Consider the following 12,957-nt stretch of genomic DNA (forward strand, 5'->3'; position numbering starts at 1 on the left):
GCAGCAGCAGCAGCAGCAGCAACAGCAGCAGCAGGACGTCGCCCGTTCTGGTCTCGTGAATTTAATCGTTTCCCGGGTTCCCCGGTTTGCCAACCGTAGCCAGCGACGCTCCTTCATTTCGTCCTCGAGTGCTGGAAACCGTTTTTCGCGGCTTTTCCTACGATTTCCCTTCTTAGCAGTTGTCCGCCCACGTAATCTGCTCGGATCGCTTTGACACACAGGCAGCATCGAAAAGGCTCACCCAGCGGTGGTTGGTGTGCCGCGGAGTGCCGGCGGGACCGGAAGATATTTATCGAGGATTCATCGCAGCGTAATTTGCCGCCGACGCCTCCACACATACTTGTCTGTCCGCCCACTCGTCTGACACTCCACCGCTTGGCACTGCGGGCCCCGGCTCTGTACGGCCTACGAGGGTACATAATGTCTTAATCGTGTCCTTACGAATTAACACAGCTGTTAAGTGGGCGGGTAGTTTTCATTTTCCACCCACCACCATTCGCTCCTTCTGATCTGCTTCTCCTTTCGATGGTGGTGGTTCTGAGTGTGGTTGGGTGGGTGGGTGAGCATAATTGAGCTCGCATAAAAAATGGACTCGCAAACAAGCGATGTGGCGCGCTCAACCCGTTTATCCTCGTCGTCGTCGTCGTCGTCGTCGTCGTCGCCACCATCACACCGAGAGGTTGACTTTTCTTTCGAACAGGGATGAGGGTGTCATGTAGCTGATTTTCAAATTATGGAAACGATAGTGCCGCGAAGTACCGCCACGGCTGTTTGTCTGGCAACCGGAAGGCGGCACCGGTCGACAGCACCGAGCGAGCAGAGCGAACGAACATGAAGGGGTTTTCGATATGCCGTTGGCTGGGCGGGCTGGCTGGCTGGCTGGCAGCCTTTATGCTGCCACGTATGTTTATCCAACCACCATTATCCGCAGAGTTTTCCGGGGTTGCCGGCAGAAAGAAGGACCCTTTAGTGAAGGCGACAATATTCCGACGCCTTTCCGCTTGTTGGTTGCTGGCGCCTGGTTCGTTCGTTGTTTGCTTAGCCAACGCTTAGGATCCTCGATCCGCTTTCGGCAGGATTCCATTTGAAGGTCGTTAGATTATGGCTAGGGGAGTGTGTGCCCACATTCAACGCTCCTTCGATTAACGTGTCGATCCGGCGCGATCAACGAGGATTACATTCAATTAAAGCGGCCGCGAGATTATGAACCACCGGAATCCTGGCATGGTGTGTTGAGTTGAGGAATCCTGGATTCTGGCAAATTGAAGCCTTTCAATTTAATCCAATTTACAAAGTGATCTCCTGGAATTCCGATTTATCAAACATTTAAAGCCAAATTCAATGGAAAACCCTCGGTTACAGAGGGAAGGAATCGTCGTCCATCCAAAAGGTCTTGTGGTTTCTGGTCATGTGCAAAGTTTTTCAATCACCAATCGACCAGATTCCAGGACTATGTTTCCATTGTGTTCCACAAAGATCAAGCGGAAAGCTGTTACCATGAGGACACAAATCGGAGTTCTTGCGCTCACTGCATACCACCACCTTGTGTCATCCGGTCACCATGGTCGTCGTGCAAGTGGCCTCTACCGGTTGATAGCGAGAAATTGCGACAAGTAAGCCACAGAGATAAGCCAAGGTACACGTGAACACACCGATACAGTCCGTACGTCTCCGAAGCACGGCTCCACGTGCTTTCCGACCAAACAACGTAATTATGGTGAACGCATGCATGCATCACGACCACGACTACCAGCGGGCGAGACTCCTCTTTGCGTCTCACCTCGGCCAAAAACCACACCAACTCCTCTTCCTTGGTTTCGACCCCCGGAACGTGTTGTTGCTCAGCTGGCGGTATTACATCCACTCCGTTCCGTTCCGGTCCGATCTGGTCTGGTCTGGTCGGCTGATGTGGTCTGGTGGTTGGGGAACCCGGGAAACAGCATTAATTGGGCAGAGTAGACGAAGGAGGAGACTGTTGCCAATCTGGGGCGTATGGGTGTGTGCTGGCGAATCTTGGCCCTCCCCGCTTAATTGAGTCAAACTACTCGAGGAAGATAAATTTTGTGGTAGTTAGAGCCAGGACCTCGTGAGCAAAGGCAGAGAGCTAAGAGAGAGAGAGAGAGAGAGAGAGAGAGAGAGAGAGAGAGAGAGAGAGAGAGAGAGAGAGAGAGACGAAGCGTTTACAAGAGGCTGGCTGCTTGGCTGTGACCATGGTGTCCTCCATTGTTTCTTATCGTAGTTGATGCAAGTGGTTGCGTGTAACTCGGGACAATTGAATCGAACACAATCTTGCTGAGCTGCGGCTTGTCGCACAGAGCATATCGACATCTCATAACCGTTACAGAGAGATCCAGGATATGCTTCATGCTACGAGGAATACACTTCCCAATTAAGCAGTATTCAAATCGGGATTATGTAAAAAGATAAAAAAGAAGAAGAAGAAGTATCTTTAATCCTATTAAATAGTCTCTCTCTTTCTCTCCTTCTATCATCTGCATGCCGGAGTGGGTTTAGTTCGAAATGCAGCTCGGCATGCGCGCTCGTTTACCACTCTGGAGAGTTAACGAACACCGGACTAAGCCAGTGTGGATATATTGGATACCATAAATCACTGGAATGTGTCGCCACATATTCAACCTTCCCCTGTGCCCCCTGCCCTCTCCCCCCCTCCCCACGGGTCTCTATGGCCCGGATCATGTCACGAAGAGAGGTCAAATGTCAAATTGTAGCCCGACACATTGTGCATTGTGACGCATCATCGTCGATGGAAAGCACCGGAATCCTGGCCAGAGCTTTGGTTTAGCACTGCTACTGCCCCCCCTTTTTGCTCTCTGTCCCCTCCGTCGGTGAAGCGGAAAGCAGAAAGCTAAAAAAATAAATCCCAAAAAATGAAAATGGATTCTACAAAATTCATTTCCAACATGCCAACAAGTTGACGCTTCACACAGGGAGTCATAGGACACGTGAAGGGTGTGGTATGCGGTGCAAACATAAACCGATAAGGGGTTTGAATGGTGTGAAGAGTACGCAGTGTATGTGTGAGGCTGGCAGGGGAATCGAACATCCGTTCGAAAGGGATTATTTTTCATGAAACAATGGCACCGTAGCTGTCATCATATGTTTTAATAATCTACGGACGCGCAGCAGCAACGGGACGAAGTGGTGCTGAAGAGCGAAGACCAAATTCAATTTATGACTCCCAGACCCCCTCTGCCCCCTCCCCAAAGTGTCATTCTTGGCTCGTAAAGAATGTTGACAGAGTTTTCTTGTCGAACTAAGTCGCTTTGAAGAATGTGATGGGGGGGGGGATGCTGGACCTGAACCAGGGAGCCAAGCAGCCAGATCGGGTTGGCTTTTCAAATTAAACACACATACACTCAGACACAGACGCACACACGGAGACCAGAACCTGGCCATTATTTATTGCTTCAATTAACAACTCGGAACAGCGCCATATTAGTAGCGACCAGAACCAACCTCTCCCCCCCCCCCCCCCTCCCCGAAAAGGGTGTGTTTTTTAGGAAAGGGGCTGGTAAAGGATGGTGGTGCATAATGAACTCATAAATCCGCAATGTTTGGCACGATTCTTGGCCTGGGTGGTGGTCGAGCTGCTTCATTTGCATGTTGCTTCCGTAGAGTAAGTGCTACAATATATTTCCCAATTTTCCCCGTCACCCGGACACCAGTGCTACCAGTGGAAAGGAATGGCGGCTGTTGTCATAAAATTGGAACGAACCTCCCGGCGAACCCAAACACATCTTGGGAAAGATTGTAAAACATCGAAACTCTGGTAATTATTCAGCAAGCAGCGAGAGCGAGAGATTGTCGGAACGGTTCCAAGGATAACGCATTAGGGTCGGTGATTACCTCCGCTTAATTTTTAATCAACATTCCATTCTACCAAAAACCACAAAACGGGTTACCTTCGTAAATTCATATTCCCTCTTCTCTGCACATGTGCGTCTTCAAGAAGGATGGATCCATCAGTTTCTTGGAAACCAAATCCATTTTCTTCGTTGTTTTCCGTGTGTGGGCGTTAGCTGCGCTTTAACTTGCGCGGTCTGCGGGGGAACAGTTTGAAGAAATTGAATTCAAACTGTCAGTCATCGAGGAAGGATGATGTACTCGTCCTCGTTCTCGTCCTCGTTCTCGTCTTCGTCCTTCGCCCAGGACGTACACATCAGATGCACGCTTGGCCATGGGTGAAACGTGATCGTTTCGTGAATACTTTCCCACATCCTTTCCGCTATCGATTACTTCTTGGGCGTAGAGCTAGTCGGGACTTCGCGGAAAATTATTTCCCATGAAAATCCTAACTTCACTCTTCGGGTAGCAGCGATGTTGTTGCCATTTTCTGATAATTTCCACGAAACGAAACGACGATTGGCATCTTGTATTACACACTTTGTCTCTTTCGCGAAAAAAACGTTCACTACCCAGCACCCCCCCCCCCCCCCCCCCCCCCCCGGGAGTTACATGATCGAAGGCAAAGTGCCAATATCGGATGCCACTATCGGGGATTGATTTTTCTACTTCGTTGCGACATTAAAATTCATGAAACACTAACATTCCAATTGTCATTCAGTGGCATCCAATTCCAACAATTCAATCGCCATTAACGGTAACGGGTTTTTCTTCCCAGAAAACCATTCCAAACCATTCCATGAGCTCCATTCCCGATTCCTCGCATGCATTGGGCGCACAATGTTGCAAAAAGAGAGTCAGTCCTGGGGTGCGAGCGATGTTGCCACCCACTGGAGCTGCACTAAGCATGAAATCGTAAGTAATAGTTGCATTTTGCATTTTGTCCCCTCCAGGGCCAACCGACCAACCGACCGACCGACTGGCATCTTAAGCTTGGCTGGCCCGTTTTATTGCTTTTGCCAGTTCGTTGAGCATGTCACCTTCCAACAACCGGGCTCACCTTCAAACGTCAAACGGTGCCGTGCACAAAGGGATGCATCGCTTGCATCCCCTTTCCCGAGAAAGCATAAAACCGTTCGCTTGATTGATGGGCAATTAGGTGGAAAGGCGGAGGTCAAATGGAGAACCGAGAAAAAGCTCAATGGCGAGTTAAGAAAGTAAGGGAAAGGGGCAAGAATTCCGGCCACACAGGATGGTGGTCAAATGGTGTACGTGCCGGTTGCAGAAGGAAATCCGGCTAGCGGAGGAAAGTCATTGAATTTTATGATTTCACAAACATGCACCACCCCTGCACCATGGTATCATGCTATCATCACTGGCTAGTAGCAGCAGCAGCAAACTACAGCGAACTAACCGGAGCGATCGGAAACGGATTCGCTTCAAATGTGCAAAGCTGCCGCTGCTGCTGCTGCTGTTGCCGCTGCAAACGGATTTTCCATTTTTCCGATGCCAGACAGAATCCCGGTAACCATTGAGCGTGCTCGCTCAATGGCCATAGCGGACCGCTGAGTTGTGGTTGTAGCAACTAGTTGCTGCCTTCGTTGCATCCCTTGTTTGCCTCGCCACGCTCTTCGCCTAACCAGCGTTATCGGAACAGCTCAGTGAACTGGAAAACATCGAAACGAAATCCAGGAGACACAGCGGTGGCCGACAACGTTCCACACGAAGACTACGGAACCAAGAAAGACGGCCAGGGGTTGGTGGAGACTCGCTCGACCTCGTTACTAGGCCACGAGAGCTTTCTTCTTCACCTCCGGCATCGACCCAATCCGTGGTCGATTTGTTGAGATTTTGTTCCTTTTCCTTCTCTCTTTTTTCTTTCTCTCACTCTCTCTCTCTCGCTGTCCACCTCGCTGCTTGTACCATGCATAAAATATCATTCAGAAAATTGTGCACATAAATTGTGAAAGTGTGTCTTCTTATTCTTCTGCGCGTTCTCTACCGAATCGGAGCGATTGAAAGTCACTCGCTTCATTCCGTGTTCTGCCAGGTCCAGGCGTTGCGCGTCATTCGACCTGCAGTTTCATCCCTCCCGCCCCATCAACCCATCCTCCCATCATCCTTTCCTTGGGCGAGCGATGACACGGATGTACGAAGAAAGGTTGGCAATGATGCTATTTCCATCTATTCACCCAATTCCGGAGTAAGCTTCGCTTGTAGCTACCGCCTTTTCCGCTTCGCCCATTGTCCCCAGGCCGAGGAAGGACACGGGACGGTCCCGAGAACTAAGAAGGAACTAGCCCTGGCCCTGGCCCTGGCCTTCTGGAAAGTTTCTCTTTGGTGTGTTTTTATTCCGAGCTCCTTTCGCCTACGTTACTCCCACGTCCGATAGTTTTTACTTTACTCTGGGACAGTTTCTTTCCTTTTTCCGATGTTTCATCAACTGTTGTTTGTCCCTTTCCTTCTTTTCGATTGGATTCCTAGGGGTGGGGACGCGAGTTGGGGTGGAAACGGGAGGTGGTTTGCGGTGCGCTAAGAGCACCAAGAGTCGCATAGTCGCACAGTGCACCGCAAAAGCCCCGATTAAGGTAATTTATGTTGGTGGTGCCGTCGGCGCAAAAGGGATCCCCGGACGGTGGTCGCGGACAGTCTGTGTTCGGGGGATGGTTTTGTGTAATCCAATCCAGCCCCTCGCAGCCCCGAACGATTCGCTATCGGATCTTAATGGATTACATCATATAAAGTAATCGGAAAAGCTTATTCTCTGCGTCTGTGTGTGTCTGTGTGTTTGCGTTGCTTGTGTGGTAAGTTATGTGTGGTCGGGGGTTGGTGCAGCGCGATGCGATCGTGCAATCGGCCATTCCAGGACACCAGGAGTGCGTCCATGGAGCTTTTATCGATTTTAGGCTTACAAGGGATGAGGCCAGATATTTAAGGATGCAGCATTGGTGAAGAAATTCGAGAACTAATATAATTTTCCTTGACATTTTCATTTGATAAAGGACGAATTAAGAGTCCTATTTGATTAATGAAGTACATTGCTCGACACGAATATTGAAAGTCTATTCAAGATGTCACTTACTTGCCATTATTCGGCGAGATAATAGTTTATCGATTAGACAGGACACACAGCACCGTGACAGCCGCATCATTTCTCAATTTGTCAAGATGATCAACATCATTTGATAAGGCATCCTTTTGATTGAGTTCTATTATTAATGATCAATCCGTTTCGCGAATGAAGATGACAGTAGCCTCTCTCGGCATCTCTAAAAAAGACTCTAAAACGCGCGCGATAACAAACACCCATAACTAGCAAGCTAATGAAGAAGACAGGAAGCTGTCAGTCTCAAAGCACCTCTCGAAACACCCAAGATTCTAAATCGACATTCAACAATCCGCCGTTCGCATCGGAATCGTGTGTCATTTGAATGACTTGTGCGTAGCGAAATCATTTATCACCAGCACCACCAAAGGTGTCAAACTATCGTCCGATAAACATTCTACACAGATTCCCGCGGTTTTCGCTCCGGGGGCTCCGGCACACCAGCCATGGCCGCGAGCCGGTGAAAGTCAAATGTCAAATCCAGATGGGTAGAATCCTCTGCCTATCCAGTGATTGTGTGCTTTCGGAAGTGTGATTTGGACACTTTTCTTTTGCGGTTTTTGCCGCTGATGCTTGTGGTCTGTGGTCGTGTTTGAGTTTCGGATCGGTTTTCGCGGGGGGAAATCAAAAGTAAAACACGAAATAAAAAAAACATTGCAAAACAACGATGCAGAGCCTGCATGACAACGATAGTGGTTCAGGGGTAAGGAAATGTGGGACATAGGGTTCCTGCAACTGGGGCGCGGGTGTTGGAATAAATAGTGTCACTTCGTTTTTTTTTATTATTAAGCTAGCGAGATATGCTGCACGCAGCTGAATGACGTTTGCGGTTCTACTATCGGGAGGGTAACGTCAGCTACAGCTCCTTATCGATCGTATCGCCAATACCGGCACATAGCCCGTCGTCCGTGGGACTGCACACGTTCGGTGTGCCACACTTGGCACACTTGGTGCCCTTCCGGTAGACGGGCTGGCCGAGCACGTTGTTCTGCGAGTAATTGCATACGTAGTACACGTACGAGCGCTTGTTGAGCTCGTTGTAGTAGCGCGTTGCCCCACAGCCGACCTTCGTGACGCGATCGTTGGCCATCAGGGCAAAGTGCAGAACGTGCACGCTGGAAACAGATACAAGAACCGGGATATAGTGCCAAAAAAGCAGCCTGGCTGGCTGATGCAATTCCGGATCGCCATTTCCGTTGCGTTGCGTTTGCGTCCTTGCGTGTCGCTTACCCTTCGCCGACCTGCCGGTAGTCATCCATGACGGTCTGATTGGTATCGACGTACTCCTGCCACCACTTGTTGGTCAGATCGGAAATGGCTCGCTCGAGATCGATGGTGACGTTGCCGGGTCTCGACTTCCGGGCAATGTTCTGGCCCACGTTCCGATAGCGCTGCGTGTTGCGACACTCGTCCCGCGAGTACAGACAGGTGCGGGCATTGTACTCGGCCAGCTTCGCCAGCTCATCGTCCCACTCCTGCCGACACCGACCGGGAAGAGAGAACGGGTACTGGTAAGGAAATGGACCGTACGATGCGTGCACACACCCGCCACTCAACCATCCCCGAGGGGGGGCAAACCGCAAGAGAGAAAGTCATTTGGAGAAAGTGCACCAGTGACGCCCGTAGGTCAACTGTTTGCTTATCAGCCCCACTGTCGGATCACCGGAAGGAACCCACTAGCAGACCATACTGATGGTGCTGCAACGGTGCTCTGTCTTTTTCGATGGGTTTGACCCGCATTGGCTTGATTTAGGAAAACTAACATTTTCACTAGAGCTCTTTTTGTTTGACATGAGCAGGGGGGGAACGCGAGGGATCCACCATCACACCACATTGTAGCCGAGTTTGGATGAAGCGCAATTTGAGAGCAGTGGAACAAAAAACGGCTGGCGAAATTGCAACAGTGTCGTCGCTGGGATGCGCTTGGGCCAACCCAGAGAGTACCAACTTGAAATTGGAAACGACTGATAGCAATCAGATAACGCAACTCGGTCGCTTCTCTCTCTCGAGTGCATTTTGATTAGATTTATCAAGCGCAATGTGCGATGATGCTGGGGCCACCATCGCACACTCACTAGTGTTGCTCGAGGAGTATCATTGTGGATTGAATTGGAGAAAATCGAAAAGCACTATTAACCGCACTCCAGCGCTCTACGAGGGTTGATAACATTTCTGCAACAAAGTTTCAAAGCGGAAACGCAAAGCAGATGTGCACGCCACAGCTATTTAGCAATGCTAATCACAAATTAACAGATGACTAAGCTGACGACGAACTGGTTTTAACTAATAAAAGTGAATTGATCAAAGTTCTAAACACATTTTGAGAGCGCGATTATCACGAGAGGCCCCAAAACTGATGACATCTCGGCTCCTAAACTACGTCGCTGCACCACGAGCACATCCTCCAGTGACTTTAGCTGCAAGTGATTGAAGTGCAATCACTAACCCAAACCATTCGATTGCCCCCCTTCCGAGAGTCATTCCGAAACGATTCCCCCCCAGGTCACCCCACGCTCACCAAAACGGCCATCCGTTCCGCCGGCGCAAATCCTTCCATTTTGCCACTGGCCAGCTCGGCCCGTAATCCGTTGTGCAGCTTCAGGATGCGCTCCTTCAGGGCGTCATCCATCGTCACCAGCTGGACCGTGGTCGTTGGGCAAAGCTCACCGAACGCCTCCGGTGCGTCCGTTCCATTCGCGCACGCGATATGCGTGTGGTTCGAGTAGCACAGCGACGGATCACAGTATCCCGGAGCGTCCGCTGCCAATCCTGGCGACACAAGCGGTCCACTCAGCGTGACCAACGCCAGAAGAAGAAGAAACCAACTGGCCCACGGCCACCTCACCGAGCTTTCACAGAGCATCATTTTTCGGAATGAGAACGAGCGGAGAACGTACGCGAGTATCACGAAAATGCTGACTGAGCTTGGCGGGCCCGCCGTTCCGTGCTATTTATAAGCACCCAGCACCGGTTCCCACCACGTACGTTCCGATGCAGTTCTCACGCCCCGGTCTAAACGCACTATTCTAGTGAGCTGCCACGGCGCTCGCGGTGGTGGTGGTGGCGGTGGCCGGTTCCGGGTGATTGTTCCGTCGGTGGGCAGCGCGAGGTCGAGAAATAAAGTTATTTCTAATCATCATTATTCACTTCACCCGGCCAGCCAGACAGATAAGAGATCGATTTTCTCACCCAACCGCAGTGCACTGCACCTCAACTCGACCACTCGAAGGCCACGCACCGGGCACTCGCCACGCCACTGGGTGTAATGTGCGTTAAATGAGTCGTGCTTTTTGGTGGGGCCAGTCTGCTTTCCCGATCTAGGTGACCGATAACCGATCACATCCTTATTCGAATGGTCACTACGCGAGTGGCTAACGGCAGCACAAATTGGTAAACGGGAGCGATAGTATCGCGCGAAGCTTTTTCCCAAACACCGGCCGGACTTCTCTTGATGGCCGGAACATGTTGGCATTTAAATTCGATATTTCCTTTTAATCGCCAGCCTGCTTCGGTTACTGAATGGACGGTTCACACTAACCAATCATCGACAATGTTGTGTGATTCGTGGCGATGAGTCATCGGCGCGATCGATTTCCATGTTCACACTTTACTGTCTGCGTTATCGCGTGTCGATCATGCAATGTTCGCGGTGCACGTGACCACACAGACAATCGTCTCTCGAGTGCGTCAAGCATTGCTCGGTGGAGCTGGAGGCTTAAATCGCGTTTGATGAATTAAACCACACGCCATTCCAACTATTCCCTGCGCCATCCACGATAGTGAATTCAATGCCCGCTAGGCTGGTGGCTTCGTCGAGGTGATTTGATTAGTAAAACCGAATCCACCGGGACCTCCGGGGACCGGAAAAGCGGCTAAAATAGCTTCACAATTGATTTAGTTAATTATTGTGATTTATGCCATGTTGCCACATCGCCACCGCTACTAAATACGTTGCCGCTCACTCGCTAGTTTTCCCCTTTCTTCCACTCCCTTCATTACTGCGGCTAAAGCTAATTTGGATTCTCGATTTCACCGGAAGCTACCGGAGGGAAGGGAATTGCTTTATTTTCACAAAAGTGTATCCAACGGGCAACGAGCAAACATGGGCCACGGTGCGCATTGCGATGCTATCGGTCAGTTAACTGTATGAATTGTATCCGATAAATCAACATGAATGAGAACCAACACCACCCACGCATCGGACCCGCCGGAAGGTGTGCGGAAAATGAGCAAACAACCCCCCCCCCCCCCGCACCCCCTCCCTGCTTTCCTCCTGCGGCACAAACAAACCTCGTTGAATGGAAATGGGTTGGTAAATGCAAACGACGTTAGTCCTTCCGTCCTGCTTTTCCAGCAGAGAGCACGAGAGAGAGAGAGAGAGAGAGAGAGAGAGAGAGAGAGAGAGAGCCATTCGGTGGTCTGTGCCCTGCCGGAGATGAATTAAGGACATTCGTGATTTGCCATCCTCCACGGTGCCATTTCCGCGTACTCTCCGACGGCCCACGGATGTTGATGCTGACCGTCCGGGGGGTTTGCTGTGGCATTTCGTGACGACGTGCGCTTGGACACCGTTGCATTTGACAATTATTTAAATGAGGTTATGAAAATGTAAACACTGTTCCGGGGGGCCGAGAATGCAGGGTGCAGGGTGGATGGTGGTGCCAATATGATTATGCTTTCGTGGGCGTTTCTCACGAGGGCTCCGGAATCTGTCGCCTCTGACCCGCGAAAAGACAACTTCAAAAGCATAAGAAGAGAGTGGATCGGAGGTATTGCTCGCTCCAACTGGCGCGTGCTGGTAGTTTGTGTTCAATGTTCCCGGGTAGCGTTAACTCAATTTCTGTTTTAGCGAGCTGCCACGGTGAGCCTCAAACGCGTTCTACAATCTTATGCTTTATGCTGATGAGCATGAACTACGCGTGAGCGTTGCGGTGGGTGGGATGAGTTCGTTGCCCGAGGAGGGGCCCGTTGCGACGACAAAAACACTGTCATCATCATCGTCCTCGGGGCTTTCTCTGCACAGATCACATGCTGGCATAAGTGGAATGACTGGTGGACTCCGGACGGCTGGTGGTGGTGGAATGCTGCACCGAGGACAGCGAACACTTGGTGAGATCCGAGTTTGCTGGAAGTTTCCGTGGGAGTTCCGCAACTCCTTTGCTAATGAATTAAAAATTACTTGCACTGGTGCTATGGTCCGGATGCTCCCGCGTGGTTCCCGGGCAATTCTTTTGGCAAGCTTTTCGCAAATGAAAAGCTGTTGAATGAGCTCCATGGTCCTGGGTGCCAAAGGACCACCGACACATGGTCGTGTGCTATTTGCTTTTTGCTTCGGTAGCGAACATTTCCTGGTGCCGTTGGGAGTGTTCCTTTTGAATTGCATGTAATGTAAGGTGTGCTGAAAGAGCATAATAAGCGAATCATTTGCCGCAGCATAATACCTACCGTTCACGGGTTATCTATTATGATTCACTGTATGATGAGCATTATTTTTTTGTCGCAGTTTCATTAAGGAATAACTCGTTCCCGTTCGTTGAGCACGATCAATGAGCAAACGCAGTGGAAAAAAGCTCTCTTTCGGATACATGCATGCAGAGAATGGAAAAAGCGGGGGAATTTTGTTCTTGGTTTTATATAATTAATGTGTTTGTTTCTCGCGTTCAAAAGTGCTTCGTTTATTTTGGAAATAGTTTTTCAGTTTCTCTTGGTACTTTAGTGGTTTAGGCTAACATTTACTTTTCCCCACCAAAGCCACCACACGATCGCCCGCTTTCTGCCCATCTTTCTTCGATTGGCCGCGATTGGAAAACACAAAAATGCAACTTAAAGTGCGTCTCGCCTTTTCACAGCTTCTCATACTGACTGATCATTGGGGGTGAGGGTCTGGTTTGCTGACGTGCACGAGTTGATTGCATGCTCGGTTACCCGTGATGCTTGCCCAAAAGCATTTACAACGTTCCCTTTTTTATGCGCAATGATCGACATTC

At 50.1% G+C, this 12,957-nt stretch overlaps 2 protein-coding genes across 3 annotated transcripts in view; both read right to left on the reverse strand.

Moving 5' to 3' along the window:
* Positions 1-7,098: 7,098 nt before the first annotated feature.
* On the reverse strand, positions 7,099-9,881 carry LOC126581096 (antigen 5 like allergen Cul n 1-like). The gene is made up of 3 exons (XM_050244536.1): positions 9,489-9,881; positions 8,201-8,445; positions 7,099-8,085 (listed from the first exon to the last, which is right to left on the reverse strand). Exons 1-3 carry the CDS (start codon positions 9,834-9,836, stop codon positions 7,827-7,829), a joined length of 852 nt encoding a protein of 283 aa, XP_050100493.1. The 5' UTR covers positions 9,837-9,881; the 3' UTR covers positions 7,099-7,826.
* A 2,728-nt stretch (positions 9,882-12,609) lies between these two features.
* Positions 12,610-12,957, reverse strand: part of LOC126571045 (GATA zinc finger domain-containing protein 5) — a 50,760-nt gene continuing 50,412 nt past the window's right edge. For both annotated transcript variants that reach the window (XM_050229267.1, XM_050229266.1), the window contains exon 11: positions 12,610-12,957. This exon is cut by the window's right edge and continues 4,538 nt beyond it. The gene's annotated coding sequence lies outside the window, so the exon portion shown is untranslated.

The sequence above is a fragment of the Anopheles aquasalis genome, chromosome 2, assembly GCF_943734665.1.
Source record: "Anopheles aquasalis chromosome 2, idAnoAquaMG_Q_19, whole genome shotgun sequence".
Classification (NCBI taxonomy): domain Eukaryota; kingdom Metazoa; phylum Arthropoda; class Insecta; order Diptera; family Culicidae; genus Anopheles; species Anopheles aquasalis.

What these genes read in the sequence shown, in the direction of transcription:
- LOC126581096 (XM_050244536.1), bottom strand. Translation starts at nt 9,836, where the DNA reads ATGATGCTCTGTGAAAGCTCGGTGAGGTGGCCGTGGGCCAGTTGGTTT. An exon ending in CGGAACGGATGGCCGTTTTG is followed by an intron (nt 8,446 to 9,488) that starts GTGAGCGTGGGG and finishes CGGTGTCGGCAG; the next exon opens with GAGTGGGACGATGAGCTGGC. An exon ending in TACCGGCAGGTCGGCGAAGG is followed by an intron (nt 8,086 to 8,200) that starts GTAAGCGACACG and finishes ATCTGTTTCCAG; the next exon opens with CGTGCACGTTCTGCACTTTG.